General features: G+C 34.0%; 1 protein-coding gene across 1 annotated transcript in view; it reads right to left on the reverse strand.

Moving 5' to 3' along the window:
- The window catches only part of LOC133186818 (vacuolar protein sorting-associated protein 11 homolog), a 57,332-nt gene that overhangs the window by 26,244 nt on the left and 3,998 nt on the right, over positions 1–27,090 (reverse strand). The window contains exons 8-20 of the mRNA XM_061322159.1: positions 24,980–25,069; positions 22,715–22,851; positions 22,476–22,617; positions 22,031–22,110; positions 20,187–20,340; positions 19,761–19,907; positions 19,383–19,574; positions 19,018–19,123; positions 10,937–10,966; positions 10,742–10,842; positions 9,269–9,352; positions 8,181–8,231; positions 5,340–5,428 (exon numbers count right to left, since the gene is read on the reverse strand). Of these exons, the coding sequence (XP_061178143.1) occupies positions 5,340–5,428; positions 8,181–8,231; positions 9,269–9,352; positions 10,742–10,842; positions 10,937–10,966; positions 19,018–19,123; positions 19,383–19,574; positions 19,761–19,907; positions 20,187–20,340; positions 22,031–22,110; positions 22,476–22,617; positions 22,715–22,851; positions 24,980–25,069 (1,403 nt within the window). The remainder of the gene's footprint in view (positions 1–5,339; positions 5,429–8,180; positions 8,232–9,268; positions 9,353–10,741; positions 10,843–10,936; positions 10,967–19,017; positions 19,124–19,382; positions 19,575–19,760; positions 19,908–20,186; positions 20,341–22,030; positions 22,111–22,475; positions 22,618–22,714; positions 22,852–24,979; positions 25,070–27,090) is intronic.

The following is a 27,090-nucleotide window of genomic DNA, read 5'->3' on the forward strand; positions in this document are numbered from 1 at the left end:
AAAGATGCAATTTTCTCCAAATGCCTGGATACCTATATCTTTTTATCCTAAAATATTTTTGTTGATCAATTTTAAATTAGAAAATGCATAGCTGGTGTTTTTATTCGCATTTCCTGAAAATATATTTGAGATAATTTTCCCTATATAATATGATTAACTATAATGATGAACTTTGAAGAAATTCCATAGGTAAATTCACGTTACTACGTGAAATCAGAGACATTTTTGTGAGCATTTTCAATTACTTAAGGAGGGATTCTTCTCTTATTCTACTCATATTTCTTGTATTTAAAAATTAATGAAATTTTCATAGATTCAAGAAGACAATATCACTAAGTGATGGTATCAATTAGATTAAATTTGACTGTTTTATTTTAGAAACAAGGTCAGGTCAAGGTCATTATCTTTTTCCTTGACATTTAGGGTAAAAAATTACTGTTGCTAATCATGTGATGCCTACTTCTATTTTAAAAGATAAAATGTTTTTCTTTTTGCGCAAAAAGATGTTACCATATCTGGTCTATCAGATGATTCTACCAAATTAATTGACATTATTTAACTTAAATAGATATTGGCTAATCCAGATTTCCTCTGTTTTTCTTAATTTTTTAGGATATATTAGTTATTTTAATATACTTCTTATATTTAAATATTTCTTGTTTTTACATATGATAAAGTAGTCATATAAATATACAAAATGATACAAAAACAAAAAGCTTTGACCGTTTAGTAAGAGAGAAAAAACACTTTTTACTGATTTTTTGCTCAAATCTGTTTTAAGGTTGGAGGCTTTCAAAAGCTAACAAGATTGTAGTTTGTTTAGAAAATCATTTTTATTTGCTATGTTTTAAAACTTTAGGGCATTATTATTAATTTTAGTTTCATATCAAAATTTCTTCAAGTCTTTGATTATTTAAAAAAATTAACCACATGTTATGTTCTATAAGTGATTTTGATAGGCAGAAAAGGAGATATTTTCATACGTCGCAGTTGCGCCAAAAATATAGTCCCTTCTGGATTTCAAACTCAGTTTACCATTTCTATTTAAAATTGTGCAATTATGATGAGTAAAGAAAAATATGATCTTTTAAATACATTATAGCTAAGTTTATAAGACATACAAGCAAATATACTTGGAATATTTCATCTAGTCAGAAACCAGACAAGAATCCCTCCTTCTCTGGTTTCTGACTAGACGAAATAATACAAGTATATTTGCTTGTATGTCTTTTATACGTAGCTGTAATGTATTTAAAAGATCATATTTTTCTTTACTCATCATAATTGTACAATTTTAAATAGAAATGGTAAACTGAGTTTGAAATCCACAAGGGACTATATTTTTGACGCAACGGCGACGTATGAAAATATCTCCTTTTCTGCCTATCAAAATCACTTACAGAACAATACATTTAGTTATTTTTTTTTTAGACAATCAAAGACTTAAAGAAATTTTCAAATTAGCTAAAATCAATAAAAATGCCCTAAAGTTTCAAACTATAGCAAATTATAATGATTTTCTAAACAAACTACAATTTTGTTAGCTTTTGAAAACTTCATATCTAAAAACAGATTTGAGCAAAAAATCAGTAAAAAGTGTTTTTCTCTCTTACTAAATGGTCAAAGCGTTTTGTTTTCATATCATTTTGTATATTTTCTATGACTACTTTACCATATGTGAAAATAAGAAATATTTAAATGTACGAAGTATATAAAAGTAACTAATATATCCTGAAAAATTAAGAAAAACAGAGGAAATTCAGATTAGCCAATATCTCTTTTAGTTAAATTATGTCAATTAATTTGGTAGAATCATCTGAGAGATCCGGTATGGTAACAAATTTTTGTGTAAAAAGAAAAACATTTTAACTTTTAAAATAGAAGTAGGCATCACATGATTAGCAACAGTAATTTTTTACTCTAAATGTCAAGGAAAAAGATAAAGACCTTGACCTGACTTTGCTTCTAAAATAAAACGATCAAATTCAATCTAACTGATACCATCACTTAGCAATAATGTCTTCTTGAATCTATGAAAATTTCATTAATTTTTAAATACATGAAATATGAGAAGAATCCCTCCTTAAAAGCTGATTTTCAGAACCTGAGGATCGGAGTACCTTAATCATTTATAATTTTGTTTGCAACATATATTAAATAATTTTTATGATTATAAAATACCAAAATCTTTTGTTGATTAAATTGCTTTATCAGTAACTTCATGGAATGTAAATGTTGTGGGGAGGTCTGTGGAACAGTCAATTTAGCTATAAAAACAGCAGTTGTCAGCTGTTTTAGGCAATACATAACATGTAGATTGCCAAAGAAGAGACAAAGATATAGTCAGTACAAAATAGGATTACATTCTAGTCACATTTTTAATTCTCCTTTACAAGTTTTATATGTGTTTGTATGCAAGTATAGAATGACTGATAAATCAGACTTTGTGGTGACTTACAGGTGAGATGTTTGTACACAGGTATAGACTGACAGATAATTCTGACTCTGTGATGACTTATAGGTGAGATGTTAGTATACATGCAGCACTGTTAAGGCGTACTTCAAAGAAATCAACAGAATATAAACGTGCATAAATACATACCTTTTTAAAATGAATTTTAATTTTGTAAAGGTACTATTTTATCTTATGACTTTAACATTCTTTGAAATGACATTGTATACCCCGTTCTCTACTGAATTTGGTTTGGTCACGTTATTTGATAGTCACATGATAAATGCATGTAATGTGTACTGTATGTAGGTTACAAACAAATTCCAATATCGCAAGGGCATATCCTAGTTAAAATTTAAAAATTAAAGTAATAGATTGTTTCTACATAACTTGTAGTTTATGGAATGTGCTGCTGCTTCAAATAGAATTCGCATTTTATTAGTTTAAATTTCAAGTTATCTTGCTAATGTCAAAATATGTGTGACCTTTACCAAGTATTTTATGTATTTATCAAGTTATGCTATCGATTTCAGGAAAGCAGCAGCACTTTTCAAGTTAAGGAATATGTCCATTATGTGTATTCAAAAAAAGGTCAAGATCTATTAAGTGTATGCCCTTGCGAAAAGGCGATTTAATGAGGCACCTCGGCATGAAACATGCACACCCTGTAGACAAAAACACGGTAAAATTAATTGAATACATTCTCTCGATATTTTTTAAATAATGGCACTAAACAAACGTTTCAGATTTGTATTTATAGTCTACCTAAGATATTCAAATGATATTCTGTTTAATAATAAAATGCATTTTTCACTATGAAAAAATTACTTGATCCGCCTCTCACTGCACATAAAATGTGTCAAACTTTACCATGATGACGTCATGTCGACAAGTGCATTGCGATCAGTGACTTGTTTATATCTTGCTGTGTGGGATTTAACAAGCGACAAAAATGAATGCAGTGGTAAGATTTGATGTAGTTCATTACTCTTGTGCAGTTTATATTCCCAAATAATTTCATTTTCTGTTATTGTGATGACTTACAGGTGAGATGTTTGTATACAGGTATAGAATGAGTGATCATTCTGACTCTGTGATGACTTACAGGTGAGATGTTTGTATACAGGTATAGAATGACTGATCATTCTGACTCTGTGATGACTTACAGGTGAGATATTTGTATACAGGTATAGAATGACTGATCATTCTGACTCTGTGGTGACTTACAGGTGAGAGGTTTGTATACAGGTATAGAATGACTGATCATTCTGACTCTGTGATGACTTACAGGTGAGATGTTTGTATACAGGTATAGAATGACTGATCATTCTGACTCTGTGATGACTTACAGGTGAGATGTTTGTATACAGATATAGAATGACTGATCATTCTGACTCTGTGGTGACTTACAGGTGAGATGTTTGTATACAGGTATAGAATGACTGATCATTCTGACTCTGTGATGACTTACAGGTGAGATGTTTGTATACAGGTATAGAATGACTGATCATTCTGACTCTGTGATGACTTACAGGTGAGATGTTTGTATACAGATATAGAATGACTGATCATTCTGACTCTGTGGTGACTTACAGGTGAGATGTTTGTATACAGGTATAGAATGACTGATCATTCTGACTCTGTGATGACTTACAGGTGAGATGTTTGTATACAGGTATAGAATGACTGATCATTCTGACTCTGTGATGACTTACAGGTGAGATGTTTGTATACAGGTATAGAATTACTGCTCATTCTGACTCTGTGATGACTTACAGGTGAGATGTTTGTATACAGGTATAGAATGACTGATCATTCTGACTCTGTGGTGACTTACAGGTGAGATGTTTGTATACAGATATAGAATGACTGGTCATTCTGACTCTGTGGTGACTTACAGGTGAGATGTTTGTATAAAGGTATCAAATGACAGATAATTCTGACTCTGTGGTGACTTACAGGTGAGAGGTTTGTATACAGGTATAGAATGACAGATAATTCTGACTCTGTGGTGACTTACAGGTGAGAGGTTTGTATACAGGTATAGAATGACTGATCATTCTGACTCTGTGATGACTTACAGGTGAGATGTTTGTATACAGATATAGAATGACAGATAATTCTGACTCTGTGGTGACTTACAGGTGAGATGTTTGTATACAGGTATAGAATGACTGATCATTCTGACTCTGTGATGACTTACAGGTGAGATGTTTGTATACAGGTATAGAATGACAGATAATTCCGACTCTGTGGTGACTCACAGGTGAGGTGTTTGTCTACACGTACAGAATGACTGATCATTCTGACTCTGTGGTGACTTACAGGTGAGATGTTTGTATACAGATATAGAGTGACAGATAATTCTGACTCTGTGATGACTTACAGGTGAGATATTTGTATACAGGTATAGAATGACTGATCATTCTGACTCTGTGATGACTTACAGGTGAGATGTTTGTATACAGGTATAGAATGACTGATCATTCTGACTCTGTGATGACTTACAGGTGAGATGTTTGTATACAGGTATAGAATGACAGATAATTCTGACTCTGTGGTGACTTACAGGTGAGATGTTTGTATAAAGGTATCAAATGACAGATAATTCTGACTCTGTGGTGACTTACAGGTGAGATGTTTGTATACAGGTATAGAATGACTGATTATTCTGACTCTGTGGTGACTTACAGGTGAGATATTTGTATACAGATATAGCATGACTGATCATTCTGACTCTGTGGTGACTTTCAAATGACTTTCAGGTGACCTTTTTGCTTACATGGGCAAATAAACATTTGACTATGTGATGACCTACCTGACTATCAGGCATTGTATTGTATACTTATGTAGAATTTGGTAATCATCTGTTTCTATAAAAACTTACAGGTGAGCTTTTTCATATAGGTATAGAATGCCGGCCTTGAAGTCATTCATCTGGCAAAGAACCATGGCTTGGTCTAGGTCATACTTTGCCTGTAAGGAACATCTCAAGGTCAAAACTTGTAGAATGACTCCATATTGCAATACAGAAATAATGAAAAATGAGAATAAAGATAATCTATAATAAGTCATTATAGTAAAACTCTATCCTAATGCTCCTCTAACACACTAAGGCTGACATGCAAGATGGCAATAAAAACTGATCAGATTGCCCTTACGTTACATGACAGACAGAAAGTGTAAAATTGCAGAAATGTAAAGAAGAACTTATTCTGGGAACACTGTCATATGAAATTAAACTGAATATTGTTCCAAACATGCAGTTTGGTGCTATATATACATGTACTTTTCTACGGCCAAGTACAATATACATGATATAATGGGAAAAATAACTCGCAGTTTAAATAATCGCTATATTCATGATGTTAATAAAGCTGTGATTTCAGGAAGCAGTGAATAAGTTTTAAATAAAATTGTTTTTTTTTTGGGGGGGGGGGGGGGTGAGTCCAGACTACTAGTAGATCTGTGTATATTATGTAGTCATTCAGTAATCAGGAGTTTTACTTGACAAAATTATTTGCATTACCGTCTTTTCCTAAAATTTAAATCTGCAGATAATGACCTGGCTCCTGGGCCATAAAACTTAGATGAGCTTACTTTTGATCTCAGTCTCACTTTTACCAAAGGAATTGATAGTAGAAAAGTAAGACTGAGATCAAAAGTGAGCTCGTCTAAGCTTTATGGCCCCAGGGCCTGTATTTATCCTTGATTAGCTGTTAAATAGCCAGCACTAATTGTTTGATCAAAACAAAATGGGTGAGGGTGCTGATTACCTGTGCATAGCTAACATTATCTCGAGCACTTGTCACCTGATTTTATTGACATTTTAAGTAACCCAGGGTTCTTTTTTTCATTAATCTCTTTAGATACAAGATAATATTATGTCTTTGACATAATGCATTGCTCCAATGGTTTTTGCCATGTTGTCTTTTCCCTTCAGAAAGGAGATTTTGGGTGACGTATTTTGCCTTTGTATAACAACTAAGGGGGTAGTACGACACTATTCATTATAAGGAGGGAAGTCACTCAACTTTCATGAAAGTTGTTTTACAGAACTTGTTTCAATTCTCTCATTATTTGAATATTACCCACAGATCAGGGAAAAATCCGATGTAGGTGGTTTGAATTATTTTAAATGTTTAATTTGCTTCAATTTTGCGAATTCATCAAATCCATGATTGTGTCAGAGGAAAGAACTAGATAAGTTGTAATGCCAGGAATGCCCCCCCAATCAGCCAAAATTTTAAATGCCATATTTAGTTTTCAATTTGTTTGCACAACAGATTTTTTTCTAAGTTCAATAGGGTTGGGACGATATACCGATACACTGATACATACTGATATTTTCTGCTAAGATACGGTTTACAATACATGCATTAAAATATCGGTACGAAGCGATACACGAACAACCTATCCAAAAATTGAAAATGAAAGTATTTTTCCTTGAAAAATGGCGGCTTGTACGAAGCGAAGAGATGATATTGATATTGACAACACGCTTTAGAACTTGTAAGTCGGAGATAAGGGGTAAAACATTTTCACTTTTAAGCATCCTCGGAAGACGGGACAAGAAAAGTTCCGTATGTAAAGCCGGTAAAGCGTGTGATATACAGAAAGTATCGTTTCCACAACAGTTGATATTATTAATTGTTAGTCCATCTGGCATTAACAGCTCATAACAAAGCATGGATTTTCTAATTTCAAAAATTTGAAACAAATTGTTGATTAATTTTTTTTTCGTAAACTCAACTTGGTTGCAGACTTTCAGCAGTTAATAATGTAGATTTTTTTTAAATGAATTTTTAGTCAGTGTTTTTGATGAACTACACAACTATTAATAAACAACTTGTTTATAGACATTTGGCAATATGTACAAATAATATTGTTTTTGTAAATATTTAGTCAATGAAATTGTTGAACTTCAAGTATTAATTTCAAATATCACATATGATTTGATATAGAATGATTTGTTGATTTATTGTCAAGACAAAAAATGAAAACAAATACTAAGTTTTTTAAATAGTTTTATAATAAATCATAATATCGAGATACATATCGTATCATGCTATATGTATCGAGATACGTATCGTATCGCAAGGTCTGTGTATCGTCCCACCCCTAAAGTTCAATAGGAATAACTCTGTCAAAAATCATATTCCTATGACGTATCCATATGTCAAATTTGAGTTCAATATGTGCAACTCTTGCTGAGATAATGAACGGAAAGTCAATGATGGATCGAAGGAATGAGAGAATGAAGGAACAGGGTAACACTATATGCCCCCGGCCATTTTATGGCAGGGGCATAAAAACATGAAAATTACATGAAATCAGTGTGGAAATACTGTAAAATCATTTATTTTCGTGGGGTCAAATTTTCGTGGTTTGAGGAAAAAATACTGGTTTGTGAGGATTTGATTTCGTGGTTCAAGAGTATTAAGTTTTTCCATATTTTCCATATTTAAAATATTACATTTTGTGGAGGACATAAAATCCTAGGCTTCTTCATACCATGAAACAACGTAAATTAAACCCCTCCAAAATTACTGGTAGTGATTTCAGTCATTTCACAGTAATCCCCTAACAGTAAATCAAAATAGAGAGATTTCTGATTTTACATGTTGTTTGTCATACATGTATCTTGATTGAGATATCTAGACCTTACTTTCCCTGACAATTTTAATAGAATGATAATATCTTTTTACAAAATGTGTATAAAACTTACATCTGGATTCTTCAGCAGTTCCTCTGTTTTCCTCACTCTCTCCGTCTTTCTCTGGGTAAAGAAATATTTTCATTATCAGTTACACTTTTCATAATAAGTGTGCTTACAATACATTAAAAGATTAGGCCTAAAATATTTAATAACTTGGTTCTCAGGCCAGTTTTGTCAAAAATAAATGCTTGAGGGAGGCTTTTTCCCCCACTTTTTACCTCATAAAAACAGATTCGAGAGTTTTTATTTTATTTTTTTTCCCCAAAGATTTCAGTACTAGCAACTTTTAATCAAAAGTGCTTCAACATTAAGTGTAAAAATTAAGATCATTTATTTCCTGCTTTTCTTTCTCTTTTTTCTAAAAGCCTTGCATTTTCTACATTTGCGTAATGAAACGATGGCATCCTAACAACCAAACACGTCTTAAACTTACAGAACCCGACACTTTTACTGATGCATCTGTTAACTGCTTATGTATCACAACTAATCTAAGAGTGTTTCAGCAGTATACATAGTGTATATAATTTTATTAAACAGTGTCAAATTTATCAGTCTTTGGTTTACCCACACTAAATGAAATCAGCAAATCTTGCTGAAGCTTTTCTGGAAACGTCCAAATTCCGAAGTTAAGGAATCTGTCTTTCATTGCATTATATAGAGTTCTAGCATGCAACAACCTTCAGAAAACCCCCACTATGTGCCATGGAAGTATTACAGTCATTCCCTTATGAATTTGCACTGAAATCAATGCCAACATGACCAAACTTAATCTTGACACCTTAACCTGTTAACTCGATGGCCATATTTGCGATTTTTAACTAGGCCACAAGTCTGTATCATCTTGATGTTTGTCAAACATTTTACTAATGGGAGTATCTAAAATGCAGTCAGGGATTCCAGGTTTTCTTTTTTTTTGGCACTGCACGTGCACGACAGATATTTTTTTTTTATTCATTTGAGGATAAAAATGGGTAATGTGCATTGCTGAGAACCAAGTTTTTAATTTTTTAAGGCCCTAATATTACAATCTATATGTGTAATGTGCTAGGATTTGCTTACCATACTAGTATGTTCTTATCATGCTAGTATGTGCTTACCGTGCTGTCTTTTTCATGCACGATGTCGTGTAGGTATAGCTCTAACAGTGTATTGTACAGAAGACTGGGGGAATTAGGTTGAACCTGCAAAAACAAAAATGTATACACATGTAAAAATAAAAGTTACCTTCTAAAAATTTCATATTCACTAAGGTAATTTCTTTTCCATCACATGCATTAATAAATTGTTAAAAGACCATCACCATAATACCATAAATGTGATAATTTCTGGACCCAAATACTGTACAGGAGCCTTGAAAAAACTGGATTTAGGTGAAAAGATTGTGCATTGCTCATCAAAATACTGTACAAAATTTCAATTGACTAAACAAATTGATAAAAAGGACAATTTTTATTACATGTACAAAATTTCAAATCAACAAAAGTACCACAGTATGTAGTCTTAATTACTTATTGTAAACAGTTTTGCGACTTTTATTATTTCATATCCCCACAGTCAATATAGAATTTCATAAAGAGAATGTCCATAGTACTGTGTAACATGCCAGAGTCTCTGTCTTCAGTCATATGCATTTTTCTCATGATATTAAAGCATCTCTCTGACTCTGTGTTAGAATGGACAATACTTATGACTAATCAGAGCAAATCAATTATAGATTAAAATTCTGCATTGTTCACTTGTCACTAAACAAAGATGCTCTGGTTCATATTGATCTCTCTTTGAAATGCCTTTTCTACTGACAAAATTCTAATAAATTATAATCGAAAACTCCTTATTAAAACAATTTAACCTAAGAGAAGTTTTGATATGTTTTAATTTCAATATAATTATTATGGAAAATGTTTAAAACACCTTCAATCACAAAGTTTTGTTCAAATTAACCCAATCTCCCTATTAGAGTTGTCGTTAGTTTCTCTTTCATACACCTCTGCAATGGACTCGGAAGATTTTTGACATTTTTGTCAGATTTTGGTTGGAGATAAATATATGTATAAAAACATATACATGTATGTTCTGCTGCTTTTTTCTCTTTATTGACAGTTTTCATTTATTAAGCTTGTCTATGAAATAATCAATAGACTGTCACTAGATTAAAGAGAACTTTGGTGTATATAATACATGTATCTTATATACTATTCAAGGGATCAACATTAACTGAAATTTTCACTTGTCCAATAGGCTGAAGAAGCTGTAAAAACTACCGACTTATAAAGACTTGTTTCATCAAGAAAATGAAAAAAATATTACTGATATCACCTTCATCCATTCATTTGCGATATTCGGTAAGGTGTGATTGAGTCTTTCAGATTGAAAAGTTACATATTAGATGTTTGCTATCTAATAAAAAAAATCACAGCATTTTGAATTCTGTTGGGATTAATTCACTCTCTTCCATAATGGTAAAAAAATGTTTACTTGGTAAAAAAATGTTTACTTTGCCAAGTGGACAAACGTTAATGTTGAGCCCTGTATTCCTTTGATATAAATAATTTAGTCTAAGAGCCACTGACCTTGATCATGTGTTCCAGGAACTCTGTTAATTTCTCTGAGTTGTTGACAAAAATGTGAATAAAATGTTCGGCAGGTGCCCTTTCTATTCTGGCCACTCCCCCTATCAATTAATAGGATCATCATAAAGGGATTTAACAACAAAAATACAGCATTTCTATCACACAGTGAATATAAATAAAGCAAAACATACATACCATCCATCACGTTTTGATCAATTAATGGCTCTAAAAAAGAAAATTAAAACATATCTTCAATGTATTAGGGCTTGGCCAACACAAATATCCTGTGATACAATACATATCATGATACAGCAATAAGAAAAATTTTTCCAGTTTAATACGGCTGCCAAACTCATATTTATTGCATGCAACTGTTTACAGTATAAAACATATATAACTTCCACCTGATATCCCCTCATCTAAGCTTAAGTATAAGAAGAGACAATACAGTATACTAACTGTCTGTTGGTCTGTAGTCTGATATCCCCTCATCTAAGCTTAAGTATAAGAAGAGACAATACAGTATACTAACTGTCTGTAGGTCTGTAGTCTGATATCCCCTCATCTAAGCTTAAGTATAAGAAGAGACAATACAGTATACTAACTGTCTGTAGGTCTGTAGTCTGATATCCCCTCATCTGAGCCTAAGTATAAGAAGTTATAATACAGTATACTAACTGTCTGTAGGTCTGTAGTCTGATATCCCCTCATCTAAGCTTAAGTATAAGAAGAGACATTACAGTATACTAACTGTCTGTAGGTCTGTAGTCTGATATCCCCTCATCTAAGCTTAAGTATAAGAAGAGACAATACAGTATACTAACTGTCTGTAGGTCTGTAGTCTGATATCCCCTCATCTAAGTCTAAGTATAAGAAGAGACATTACAGTATACTAACTGTCTGTAGGTCTGTAGTCTGATATCCCCTCATCTAAGCTTAAGTATAAGAAGAGACATTACAGTATACTAACTGTCTGTAGGTCTGTAGTCTGATATCCCTTCATCTAAGCTTAAGTATAAGAAGAGACATTACAGTATACTAACTGTCTGTTGGTCTGTAGTCTGATATCCCCTCATCTAAGCTTAAGTATAAGAAGAGACACTACAGTATACTAACTGTCTGTAGGTCTGTAGTCTGATATCCCCTCATCTAAGCTTAAGTATAAGAAGAGACATTACAGTATACTAACTGTCTGTTGGTCTGTAGTCTGATATCCCCTCATCTAAGCTTAAGTATAAGAAGAGACACTACAGTATACTAACTGTCTGTAGGTCTGTAGTCTGATATCCCCTCATCTAAGCTTAAGTATAAGAAGAGACAATATATAAATAGTGCACGTTTTTGAGGGTAACAGTTGAAATTGACACCCCAAGGAAAACCATTGTCAACCGACGCGTCAGCGGAGGTTGACAATGGTTTTCCGAGGGGTGTCAATTTCAACTGTTACCCTCAAAAACGTGTACTATTTATTTTATTATACTGAATGTCTTATTGATTTCGGATGTCATAAAAAAATTCGGAGATTGTCGTTAAGTTCACGCTTAGAAAGCTTTCAAACTCCCCGCTTCTATTTTTCTCAATAAGAAAGCTTCGGAAAAGATTTACCAACCTCTTTATTGTTTGTTTGCTACTCAAAAAGTCCTTTATCATCTAAAGTTTGCACTCGCAAGGATGTTTCGTCTGTCGTTTGTTGTTTTCAAGTAAGCTACATCGGACGCAAGCTTTTATTGACGTCGTTTATTCGGCTTCTTTCAAACGCACAACCGACGTTTTGAGAATTCTACGGTGAACCGTACGCGCATGATTTGAACGCATGTGATATTTTCGTAATGTTACCCGTTGTCAAGTCTGTTGCTAACGCTGAGGGTAACATTACGGATTGTTAAATGCGTCTAAACCAATCAGATTTTAGTATTTAACATGAAAGTATAATAATACAGTATACTAACTGTCTGTAGGTCTGTAGTCTGATATCCCCTCATCTAAGCTTAAGTATAAGAAGAGATAATACAGTATACTAACTGTCTGTAGGTCTGTAGTCTGATATCCCCTCATCTAAGCTTAAGTATAAGAAGAGACATTACAGTATACTAACTGTCTGTAGGTCTGTAGTCTGATATCCCCTCATCTAAGCTTAAGTATAAGAAGAGACAATACAGTATACTAACTGTCTGTTGGTCTGTAGTCTGATATCCCCTCATCTAAGCTTAAGTATAAGAAGAGACAATACAGTATACTAACTGTCTGTTGGTCTGTAGTCTGATATCCCCTCATCTAAGCTTAAGTATAAGAAGAGACAATACAGTATACTAACTGTCTGTTGGTCTGTAGTCTGATATCCCCTCATCTAAGCTTAAGTATAAGAAGAGACATTACAGTATACTAACTGTCTGTAGGTCTGTAGTCTGATATCCCCTCATCTAAGCTTAAGTATAAGAAGAGACATTACAGTATACTAACTGTCTGTTGGTCTGTAGTCTGATATCCCCTCATCTAAGCTTAAGTATAAGAAGAGACATTACAGTATACTAACTGTCTTTAGGTCTGTAGTCTGATATCCCCTCATCTAAGCTTAAGTATAAGAAGAGACAATACAGTATACTAACTGTCTGTTGGTCTGTAGTCTGATATCCCCTCATCTAAGCTTAAGTATAAGAAGAGACATTACAGTATACTAACTGTCTGTAGGTCTGTAGTCTGATATCCCCTCATCTAAGCTTAAGTATAAGAAGAGACATTACAGTATACTAACTGTCTGTAGGTCTGTGGTCTGATATCCTCTCATCTGAGCTTAAGTATAAGAAGAGACATTACAGTATACTAACTGTCTGTTGGTCTGTAGTCTGATATCCCCTCATCTAAGCTTAAGTATAAGAAGAGACATTACAGTATACTAACTGTCTGTAGGTCTGTAGTCTGATATCCCCTCATCTAAGCTTAAGTATAAGAAGGGACATTACAGTACACTAACTGTCTGTAGGTCTGTAGTCTGATATCCCCTCATCTAAGCCTAAGTATAAGAAGAGATAATACAGTATACTAACTGTCTGTAGGTCTGTAATCTGATACCCCCTCATCTGAGTCTAAGTATAAGAAGAGATAATACAGTATACTAACTGTCTGTAGGTCTGTAGTCTGATATCCCCTCATCTAAGCTTAAGTATAAGAAGAGACATTACAGTATACTAACTGTCTGTTGGTCTGTAGTCTGATATCCCCTCATCTAAGCTTAAGTATAAGAAGAGACAATACAGTATACTAACTGTCTGTAGGTCTGTAGTCTGATATCCCCTCATCTAAGCTTAAGTATAAGAAGAGACAATACAGTATACTTACTGTCTGTTGGTCTGTAGTCTGATATCCCCTCATCTAAGCTTAAGTATAAGAAGAGACAATACAGTATACTAACTGTCTGTTGGTCTGTAGTCTGATATCCCCTCATCTAAGCTTAAGTATAAGAAGAGACATTACAGTATACTAACTGTCTTTAGGTCTGTAGTCTGATATCCCCTCATCTAAGCTTAAGTATAAGAAGAGACAATACAGTATACTAACTGTCTGTTGGTCTGTAGTCTGATATCCCCTCATCTAAGCTTAATTATAAGAAGAGACATTACAGTATACTAACTGTCTGTAGGTCTGTAGTCTGATATCCCCTCATCTAAGCTTAAGTATAAGAAGAGACATTACAGTATACTAACTGTCTGTAGGTCTGTGGTCTGATATCCTCTCATCTGAGCTTAAGTATAAGAAGAGACATTACAGTATACTAACTGTCTGTTGGTCTGTAGTCTGATATCCCCTCATCTAAGCTTAAGTATAAGAAGAGACATTACAGTATACTAACTGTCTGTAGGTCTGTAGTCTGATATCCCCTCATCTAAGCTTAAGTATAAGAAGGGACATTACAGTACACTAACTGTCTGTAGGTCTGTAGTCTGATATCCCCTCATCTAAGCCTAAGTATAAGAAGAGATAATACAGTATACTAACTGTCTGTAGGTCTGTAATCTGATACCCCCTCATCTGAGTCTAAGTATAAGAAGAGATAATACAGTATACTAACTGTCTGTAGGTCTGTAGTCTGATATCCCCTCATCTAAGCTTAAGTATAAGAAGAGACATTACAGTATACTAACTGTCTGTTGGTCTGTAGTCTGATATCCCCTCATCTAAGCCTAAGTATAAGAAGAGACAATACAGTATACTAACTGTCTGTAGGTCTGTAGTCTGATATCCCCTCATCTAAGCTTAAGTATAAGAAGAGACAATACAGTATACTTACTGTCTGTAGGTCTGTAGTCTGATATCCCCTCATCTAAGCTTAAGTATAAGAAGAGACATTACAGTATACTAACTGTCTGTTGGTCTGTAGTCTGATATCCCCTCATCTAAGCTTAAGTATAAGAAGAGACATTACAGTATACTAACTGTCTGTAGGTCTGTAGTCTGATATCCCCTCATCTAAGCTTAAGTATAAGAAGAGACAATACAGTATACTAACTGTCTGTTGGTCTGTAGTCTGATATCCCCTCATCTAAGCTTAATTATAAGAAGAGACATTACAGTATACTAACTGTCTGTAGGTCTGTAGTCTGATATCCCCTCATCTAAGCTTAAGTATAAGAAGAGACATTACAGTATACTAACTGTCTGTAGGTCTGTGGTCTGATATCCTCTCATCTGAGCTTAAGTATAAGAAGAGACATTACAGTATACTAACTGTCTGTTGGTCTGTAGTCTGACATCCCCTCATCTAAGCTTAAGTATAAGAAGAGACATTACAGTATACTAACTGTCTGTAGGTCTGTAGTCTGATATCCCCTCATCTAAGCTTAAGTATAAGAAGAGACATTACAGTACACTAACTGTCTGTAGGTCTGTAGTCTGATATCCCCTCATCTAAGCCTAAGTATAAGAAGAGATAATACAGTATACTAACTGTCTGTAGGTCTGTAATCTGATACCCCCTCATCTGAGTCTAAGTATAAGAAGAGATAATACAGTATACTAACTGTCTGTAGGTCTGTAGTCTGATATCCCCTCATCTAAGCTTAAGTATAAGAAGAGACATTACAGTATACTAACTGTCTGTTGGTCTGTAGTCTGATATCCCCTCATCTAAGCTTAAGTATAAGAAGAGACAATACAGTATACTAACTGTCTGTAGGTCTGTAGTCTGATATCCCCTCATCTAAGCTTAAGTATAAGAAGAGACATTACAGTATACTAACTGTCTGTAGGTCTGTAGTCTGATATCCCCTCATCTAAGCTTAAGTATAAGAAGAGACAATACAGTATACTAACTGTCTGTAGGTCTGTAGTCTGATACCCCCTCATCTAAGCTTAAGTATAAGAAGAGACATTACAGTATACTAACTGTCTGTAGGTCTGTAGTCTGATACCCCCTCATCTTAGCTTAAGGATATACGCAACGTACCTTACCTACTGATAATTTTTCAAGATATTCTTAATCTAAGATTATAGTGCCATCAGATGTTCGTCGACAAAAAATCAGCATGCATTACATAGGGTTTTGAAAAGATATCTATTGATGAAAATTCTTGTATAATTCAAAGAAAAATACACAAAAATTACGAAACATATATTCTACATGTTTTGTTTATCATAACTTGTTTTAGAAGAAGTGTAGAAAAGCATATATAGACATAAAAATGTAGCACATAATTCCTTTAAGTATTGGAACTCTTCAACTCCAGGGAAAAAGACAATAAAGTTCAAACTACGTTGCGTATGTCCTTAAGTATAAGAAGAGATAATACAGTATACTAACTGTCTGTTGGTCTGTAGTCTGATATCCCCTCATCTGAGCTTAAGTATAAGAAGAGACATTACAGTATACTAACTGTCTGTAGGTCTGTAGTCTGATACCCCCTCATCTAAGCTTAAGTATAAGAAGAGACATTACAGTATACTAACTGTCTGTAGGTCTGTAGTCTGATATCCCCTCATCTAAGCTTAAGTATAAGAAGAGACATTACAGTATACTAACTGTCTGTAGGTCTGTAGTCTGATATCCCCTCATCTAAGCTTAAGTATAAGAAGAGACATTACAGTATACTAACTGTCTGTAGGTCTGTAGTCTGATATCCCCTCATCTAAGCTTAAGTATAAGAAGAGACATTACAGTATACTAACTGTCTGTTGGTCTGTAGTCTGATATCCCCTCATCTAAGCCTAAGTATAAGAAGAGACAATACAGTATACTTACTGTCTGTAGGTCTGTAGTCTGATATCCCCTCATCTAAGCTTAAGTATAAGAAGAGACATTACAGTATACTAACTGTCTGTAGGTCTGTAGTCTGATACCCCCTCATCTAAGCTTAAGTATAAGAAGAGACAATACAGTATACTAACTGTCTGTAGGTCTGTAGTCTGATATCCCCTCATCTAAGCTTAAGTATAAGAAGAGATAATACAGTATACTAACTGTCTGTAGGTCTGTAGTCTGATACCCCCTCATCTAAGCTTAAGTATAAGAAGAGATAATACAGTATACTAACTGTCTGTAGGTCTGTAGTCTGATATCCCCTCATCTAAGCTTAAGTATAAGAAGAGACATTACAGTATACTAACTGTCTGTAGGTCTGTAGTCTGATATCCCCTCATCTAAGCTTAAGTATAAGAAGAGACAATACAGTATACTAACTGTCTGTTGGTCTGTAGTCTGATATCCCCTCATCTAAGCTTAAGTATAAGAAGAGACATTACAGTATACTAACTGTCTGTAGGTCTGTAGTCTGATACCCCCTCATCTAAGCTTAAGTATAAGAAGAGACATTACAGTATACTAACTGTCTGTAGGTCTGTAGTCTGATATCCCCTCATCTAAGCTTAAGTATAAGAAGAGACATTACAGTATACTAACTGTCTGTAGGTCTGTAGTCTGATATCCCCTCATCTAAGCTTAAGTATAAGAAGAGACATTACAGTATACTAACTGTCTGTAGGTCTGTAGTCTGATATCCCCTCATCTAAGCTTAAGTATAAGAAGAGACAATACAGTATACTAACTGTCTGTAGGTCTGTAGTCTGATATCCCCTCATCTAAGCTTAAGTATAAGAAGAGACATTACAGTATACTAACTGTCTGTAGGTCTGTAGTCTGATACCCCCTCATCTAAGCTTAAGTATAAGAAGAGATAATACAGTATACTAACTGTCTGTAGGTCTGTAGTCTGATACCCCCTCATCTAAGCCTAAGTATAAGAAGAGATAATACAGTATACTAACTGTCTGTAGGTCTGTAGTCTGATATCCCCTCATCTAAGCTTAAGTATAAGAAGAGACAATACAGTATACTAACTGTCTGTAGGTCTGTAGTCTGATATCCCCTCATCTAAGCTTAAGTATAAGAAGAGATAATACAGTATACTAACTGTCTGTAGGTCTGTAGTCTGATACCCCCTCATCTAAGCTTAAGTATAAGAAGAGATAATACAGTATACTAACTGTCTGTAGGTCTGTAGTCTGATACCCCCTCATCTAAGCTTAAGTATAAGAAGAGATAATACAGTATACTAACTGTCTGTAGGTCTGTAGTCTGATATCCCCTCATCTAAGCTTAAGTATAAGAAGAGACAATACAGTATACTAACTGTCTGTTGGTCTGTAGTCTGATATCCCCTCATCTAAGCCTAAGTATAAGAAGAGACATTACAGTATACTAACTGTCTGTTGGTCTGTAGTCTGATATCCCCTCATCTAAGCCTAAGTATAAGAAGAGACAATACAGTATACTAACTGTCTGTTGGTCTGTAGTCTGATATCCCCTCATCTAAGCTTAAGTATAAGAAGAGACAATACAGTATACTAACTGTCTGTAGGTCTGTAGTCTGATACCCCCTCATCTAAGCTTAAGTATAAGAAGAGATAATACAGTATACTAACTGTCTGTAGGTCTGTAGTCTGATACCCCCTCATCTAAGCTTAAGTATAAGAAGAGATAATACAGTATACTAACTGTCTGTAGGTCTGTAGTCTGATATCCCCTCATCTAAGCTTAAGTATAAGAAGAGACAATACAGTATACTAACTGTCTGTTGGTCTGTAGTCTGATATCCCCTCATCTAAGCTTAAGTATAAGAAGAGACAATACAGTATACTAACTGTCTGTTGGTCTGTAGTCTGATATCCCCTCATCTAAGCCTAAGTATAAGAAGAGACAATACAGTATACTAACTGTCTGTTGGTCTGTAGTCTGATATCCCCTCATCTAAGCATAAGTATAAGAAGAGACAATACAGTATACTAACTGTCTGTAGGTCTGTAGTCCGTACATAACCTCTTTAACAGTTCTGTTGTCTGCTGGGGAACCTCAGCCATCAACACCTTACCATACTTCTTCACATTTTCTTCAGTCTGACAAAAGGATAAGTAGAGAGATGTCAATAGAAAGAGTCAATAAAGCAGTTCTATAAAATTGATAGTGTTCATATCAAGTATTAAAACAAAACTTCAGCAGTCCTTATAGGAATCAAATAAATCTAAATCAAATGGGAATCTGTGTTACAAAATGTACATATACAAACTATTATTTAACATTCAAGTTGATACAGATGCAGTGTATTTTTACCTCCGTGAATTCTAGTTTTCCGATACAGATGCAGTGTATTTTTACCTCTGTGAACTCTAGTTTTCCGATGTACTCCAGGGCTTTCTGATATTGCTTAATGTCCTCCAGCTGTATCCTTAGATACCATTCATGTTTACCGTGCTTCTCCGCTAGGAACAGAGCGTGCTCAAAGTATCCGGCTTGTCGACAAACCTTGATGGCCGTCTCCACATCAAAATCTACCTCCCTATCCTTTGTCTGTCACAGAAAAAGATTATATAAATTTTGTGAAGGTTCCTTTTCCCCTCTCTCTCCAGAAATTAATCTTTAATTTCTTTTTTTTCCATTCATGATGAATTTAAATATTTGTACCAAGGCATTTTTATTTTTGATGCACTTCAGCAATCTGCAATAACGTCTTTAGATCATAAGACTACATGTTACCATGATAAACTCATCCAGCTTGTTGACGTCTTTGAGCTTGGTGTAACAGTTTAGGAGCAGCGTTGTGTGTTCTTCTGTGGCTTGTTGCTGTTTGTGTAGAGCTTGTAAGTATTTTGTCAAATTGTGGATTCTCTGTGCATCTAAAAACTACAATAAAACACACGAAATACACTGTACACGTTTATCTAAGATTTCCTTTCTAATGCATGTCCCAGAGAGACGGTGTTTCCATGACATGCACAAAAGATAATGGTACTCAAACTTGTACATATAAATGTTCACTCACTCTCAAATTTCTTTATCCCATCAAAATTTACTTGCTTTTATCCTTAATTCCTTTTACTCTCTGAGTTACCTTTCATATAACATAGGAGGCATCCAGTTTGCTGATGGTTTTGATGTACTGTTTTTTATGATTTGAGTTACCTTACGTATGACGTAGGAGGCCTCCAGTTTGCCAATGGTTTTGATGTACTGGTCAATCGCCCCATCATGGTCCCCCTTGCTGTACAGATGATCCCCATACTGTGTGAAAATATCAATCAATCCCTCCTGATCATAATGCTGGCTTTTGGCAAGACTGTAGCAAGTCAAAAAATACATTGATTATACATCAAACAGAATATCAACTAGTGGGTATTGTTTTTTTTACAAAAAAACACATGTCTCCCCTTCTTTACCAACATTAACGAGTGCAAATATATGATCAGGGTCAAAAATAATAATGCAGTGCATCTCAACTCAAATTATGTGTACAAAATTTCAAGTCTTCATGTCAAACAGATGTCAAGTAATGGTCTAGTTGTGTTTTTCTTAATTTGACCTTGAAGAAAGTGGTCAAGGTCAAATATTTTGATGCAGTGCATTTAGTCTCAATGTTGTCTTTCCTTGTTCCAAGTTTGAAATCCTAATGTCAAAAAGTTCTCAAGTTATAACCTAGACTATATTTTCATGTTAATGATTGACCTTGACTTTATTAATAGGTCAAGGTGAAAAAAATGTTGCCATTCACCCTTCCTCTATACCAACTCTCCATGTTCCAAGTTTGAAGTCTTAATGTCAGGGTTCTCAAGTTATGGTCTAGTCATGTTTTCTCTATTTGACCTTGAAGAAAGGGGTCAAGGTCAAAATTTTGAAGCATTGCATCTTGTAACAATGTTTTCTTTCTATGTTACAAGTTTGAAGTCCTAATATCAAAGGATACTCAAGCTAAGGCCTGGACTCTATTTTGATGTAAAAGATTGACCTTGACATTATAATAATTGGATCAAGGTCAAAAATTTTGGTGGCATGCATCCCTCCTTCATACCACTTCTGCATGTTCCATGTCTGAAGTCTTTATAACAAAGGATTCTTAAATAATGGTCTAATCAAGTTTTTTCGCTATATGACCTTGAGGAAGAAAATAATGGTCTAATCAAGTTTTTTCGCTATTTGACCTTGAGGAAGAAAAGAGGTCAAGGTCAAAAATTTTGGTGTGTTGCATCTTGTATCAATGTCTTCTTTCTCTGTTAAAAGTTTGAAGTCCTAGTATCAAAGGGTACTCAAGCTATGGCTTGGACTCTATTTTGATGTAAAAGATTGACCTTGACCTTATAATAATTGAATCAAGGTCAAAAATTTTGGTGGCATGCATCCCTCCCTTATACCACCTCTGCATGTTCCAAGTTTGAAGTCTTAATGTCAAAAGGTTCTCAAGTTATGGCCAGATCGTGTTTTTTCCCTATTTGACCTTGAAGGCAGAAAGAGGTCAAGGTCAAAATTCTAATGCAGTGCATTTTGTCTCAAGGTCTTCTTCCTATGTTACAAGTTTGAAGTCCTAATATCAAAGGGATCTCAAGTTATGGGCTGAACTCTATTTTGATGTAAAAGATTGACCTTGACTTTATAAATAGGTCAAGGTCAAAAATGTTGGTGGCGGGCACTCCTTCTCAATGTCATCTATCTATGTTCCAAGTTTGAAGTCTTAATGTCAAAGGGTATTAAAGTTACGGCCTGGACAAAATTTGGATGAAGAAGAAGAAGAAAATTGACAAAAACAAAAAGTCTCCCCTGGAACTAAAACCTGGAGAAATGTACAACTTTTACCGGTACACATTAAGATATATCACCTATTCAGGTTCATGTAAGAGGTACATGAGATGAATTTTACACTGTATTCAAAGAAAGACAACTCTGAATTGTATTTAAAATTTACCTGACAGCAAGTCTGTCATTAAAACTTGTGTTCATGCAAAGAAAGACAACTCTGAATCGTGTTTAAAATTTACCTGATGGCAAGTGTGTAGTTATTTTTCTTGAACAACATTTCTAATTTGGTCTGGGTGTCCTTCTCTTGTAGCTGATATATCTGTAAAACAGATCCCCTTCTAGACTCAAACCTTAATAACTACATACACTTAAAAGTGCAAAATGTAAACCATTTTTCTTTGTGGCTTTCACAGTTTTATCATTCAAACATGCACATGGGATTTAAATATTTTTATTCATCTCTTCCTAACTCCTTTTTCATTTAATGTATATGAACCAGTACATTCTGTTGACAGTCATCTACAGGGTCTGAGTTCCTTTCTCAACATCTTTAAATAAACAAATTATGAAATAAATAAAATATTCTGTGTAGAACCAGGAAACCTGTCATTTATCATTTAACTAGAAAAAAAAGAGTGTTTGTAAAATCCTTGACAGGACATTGAGAGAAGACATTTCCCGTACCTTTTGGTCTCCTCCTAGTATGTACACACTGCCCCACTCTGACAGCACATCAATGACATCAGGGAAGGGGGCAGAGTATGCAATAAATTTATTCTGTATATCATACACGGTTACAATGTTCATCTCCATTGCGTGACCACTTCTGTTGTAAAAAGAGCAAGTAGAGAATAAAACAATTTTTCTAAGGGGATAATATTTCTTGGCACATTGTTTAAATGGCACTACATTTTACAGCTTACATTTGGACAGGTCTAGGGAGGGTTTTATCTTCTTTTCCCACAACAATCAGGTAGTTTCTGAACCAATGGAGTCTCAACTTTTCCCCCTCAAAGGCTAGACATGGTCCCCGACTGTCTGTCTGGTAGAAATACACAGCCTAAGGAGAGAGAATAAAAAGCATGGTGGTAAAACTGGTGACAGAAATCGTACAGGTATTATGTACTCATTAAAATTGCAAATAAGGAAATTAGGTCTATCTACCAAGGAAGTAAAATTAACCAAATTGTTTTCCCTTAATCTGTCTGTTTGTTTGTTCTTTGGACAAACTTTCCCTTCTCTATTTACATGTACATCCCTAGCCATTAGTGTATGAACTTGAAGAGATGTCCTTGGACCAATATAGAAACATATCTACAGCAATGGTTAACAATAAATATGAATTGAATATGTTTTAATTTACAGTTACAAAGTAACTAACAAATCAAAATTCACATACATGTAATTTCAACATCTCACAGTAGTGTGACTTTGACCTTTGGGATATGACCCAGAATCAAGGTCATGGTACAGTAAAACTTGGTTATAGTGAAGTCTTAGGGACCTGTGAAGTTACTTTGCTATATCCGTAATTTATTACATCTGTATAACAAAGAACGAGTGCACTTATGGGCCCTGAAAAAATGTGAAAAAATGAAGAATCAAATTAAGTATAACTTTTCATCTCAGATCATTAATTGATATCTAAACCATAAGATTCAACAAACTTTATCGCTGATACTCATGAATATACAAAGAGCAAAGCCATACAATGTGGTAGGGGTCAGTCGATTTTCTATAGTAAATCAAGGATGGTCATTCATTTCAAAGCTTTTGTTTACTGTCAGCCTAACGTTGTACAAACTTGTGCGAATGACAAAAAATGCATTATACATTTATAAAACTTGTGTGAAAGTAGGAAATTTGTACAAGAGTAGGCCTGTACTTAAAATATTAAAAATGTATGAAAAGTTCAATGTTTTCCTATAGCAAGCGAGAGGTATTTACCTGTATGACCTATGTTGAACCCACCCCTGGAATAAATTATTTAAAATACCGGTAGTCACCTGAGTTCTACCCAGGTAAAAATTCATCAAAAGTGCTCACTGTAAAAGATAGCCCCGTTTTGTATCATTGTATCGAAGTCGTGCCGCATAGAGAAGTTTGTAAGTATTTGCTTTTAGGAACACGTGAGGGCTAGGAAGGTTTAGTGTCATTAAAATGTCATCATACATAAAAGCGTCAAACATTTTTAACATCATGCAAGACAATGGTACCGGTTTTGAAAGCCACCTAAATACACTTTTTTTTCAACTTAAAATTTAAAGGAACTAATGTTAATACTTATTGTATTATTTCAAATGCAAGCGTGCAAATTTCTTAGTTTGATCACTATGGCTACAAGCATCTATACAATTTCATTCAATTTTTTTCTCAGGTAAAATAGCAAAAGAAATATCATTCGGCAATCGCGCCCGTCAATGATCCACCATCAGATTGTTTTTATAAGTGTCCGATTTGAATGTCTCCTCCCCTTGATTTAAATAAACCAAACTCAAAATAGGTTCGGTACGACTGTTCCAGATTTGGAGTATCTATAGGCATTTAAAAATCTTCATTTGTGTCAAATCTATGCTGATTTAGATGATGTTTTAATGTGATTTTAATTAGAAATATCCACTTGTGTTTAACTATAACCAAAAGAGAACAATTTGGCAATATATTCTAAAGTAATATGGCACTGAAAACGGCCCATTAAGCATTGCTTAAGTGCACTTGTCCTTTATTACAGTACACATAGCATATCTGCAATATGAGCTTTTCCTTCAACTATGACTACCAAATGTATTTAGGGAGGTACATGTATGAAATATGAAAATTATCTTGGAGTTCAAAAGTTTTCAGATGAATTGAATTCAAATATAAATACTTACAAATATAATGTCCTTTCAATATTTCTAAAATTGGAATCTTTGAAAGTATATTATTAAAGATGTAAATTTCCTTTTTAATTTGTTCTTAACCTTTAGGTTAATTCACTTTATCTGTAAATTTTCTATATCCAAGTTCATATATACTTAAAATTTTACATGGAATTATTTGTTATGAATTTTGCCGAGGATTCAAAATAAATTTGCTATATCTGTAAATCTGCTACACCATGTCATGTTTGTACTGAGTTTTACTGTCCATCCTTAGGGTACAGGTAGTATTCTTACAATTGTTTACACTCTCAGAGTTTTACTTACATCTGGTCTTGCTACAACCAGCTGATTATCCTGGCTTTGGTCACTCATCACGACTCCACCCCGCTTGCCCCCGAACTGCTCTAGTGTGTTCTGCAATGTACATGTTATAGAATATCTTAAGTATTTTACATAGTCATGAAAATGGTGAGCTATTTTATCAATTAAACACTTGAGATAATTCTGAGCAGTGTCCATGGCTATTAATCAAAGTTGTTTCAAATCTATTACATGTATATGCATATGTACTCTGAGTTTTAAGAATTTTCAATGAAATGTAAACCAGTATACTGTAAACATACTAAATAAGTAAGAAAGAAAAACTACTCAAATTATTTTTCTTATTTCAACAGAAATGAATCATTTAAATATTTGAAAAAAGAAAATTTAAACTGAATTTAATGGTAACCTTGAAAAACCATAAAATATTTGTTGGGGGACTTTAAAGTCACTAACTGTGACATCATACATACTGGAATTCAAAGTTTTGAAGGACTGGCATTGCTACAGTCCCTGAAACATTCTACTTTCCCATTTTTCTGTTCGCTCACCATTGGTTCACTGTCCATTCAGCGTGCTTTCAACGTTCGTTCACCGTTTGCTCTCCGTTGACTTCACAGTTTTGCATTCTGCATTCACCGTGCGCTCGCTGTTCACAAAGAGTTCACCATTCGCTCTCCCTTCATTCACTTTGTGTTCACCTTGCGTTCAGCGTTCACTTATCGTTCAGTCTTCACTGTCATTCGGAACTCATAAGTGAAAGGACTTATCTTTGTAAGTAAGGATTTACAGGATTTGAAATTTAATAACATCATGTTTAAAGGATCATTATTTCATGGGAAAATTTATCTACAATATGTTTTATTATTATTCTAACTTAGCTGCTAAGTTATTTATCAAAATACTCTGGAAAATAAATGTTGTTATAAGTATGTACCTATGTAGAACGATGCTGAAAAATTAAATTTAAATACGGCAATATACAGGTACTTCAAGCACTGCAACATTTTGTTGTTATGTTAAAGACGATAAATCGTTAATGGAGAGATAATAATCCATGTCAATTATAATTTACCAACTGCAGCAAAATTACGAAAGTATTTATTACTAACACGTTTTTTTTTCAATTACTATAAAAATACATTATTAAAACTAGTTCTGAGAATTATAAATAGTACTGCGGATATCCAGTTAATTAAATATCTTTGGCGTGAATTAAATTGATAGTGTGGTTAAAAAAAAATATTTATTTAAATGTAATACACTACAATTCATATATAAAGTTTATTGTTAGAGAGAAAAAAATTCCTTACTTCACAATAACTTTACATGTTGATATGATTAAGACCCCCCTTTCCACCTTACTTAATCAGCATTTCCAGTATATTTTGATTAATATTTAAAAAGAAGTTAACGCGCTTTGTAGCACAAAAATTTCAGTCTCAAAACAAACATGCATCTAAAAGAGTCATTAAACAATAGTTCAAAATATACACGTGCCGACGGCGGTGGTATTTTAAATTGGCCAGGGCGTATGTTTCAAATTCATTCCAAGTCTTTATGCCCAATGTATTTTATTTATTTGTTGGAAAAGTTGGAATCAGATCTAGAAATGATAAAAAATGTTAAAACTTCTTGGAAATACTACAGTGTAGCACTTTGCCTTTAGTGTGACGAGACTTTCACACCTGCACAGTGTCAAATGATTTTGATTGACAGGACAAACATGTGGACTTCATGTGAACTTGAAGCAGAAAAATAAAAACCGATTATGACTGTCAAACAAAATGAATTTGTTGATAAAAAAAGGTTACTTTCACCGCCTGATATATTTAGATAAAAATTAAGATTTTTTGTTTATACAGGTACATGTACATGCATTTGTGGAAAGGGGGGGCTAAAATGTAATATACCTCTCTCTCTCCCTCTCTCTCTCTCTCTTATTTGTCCGTTTAATCAAAACTATGACTCGTATTGCTTAAATATCAACTTCTGAAAATTTAATCTATAACAAATAATATGAATGCTTCTTTGTATCATCTAGTCCGAGTATAATCACGGGAACTGTCTACAGATACGTGTAGAAGTCTGCTAAATAAATCATCATTATAAAA

This window comes from Saccostrea echinata, unplaced genomic scaffold (assembly GCF_033153115.1).
Source record: "Saccostrea echinata isolate AGI-Se365-2 ecotype Australia unplaced genomic scaffold, CSIRO_AGI_Sech_v1 ptg000014l, whole genome shotgun sequence".
Lineage (NCBI taxonomy): Eukaryota > Metazoa > Mollusca > Bivalvia > Ostreida > Ostreidae > Saccostrea > Saccostrea echinata.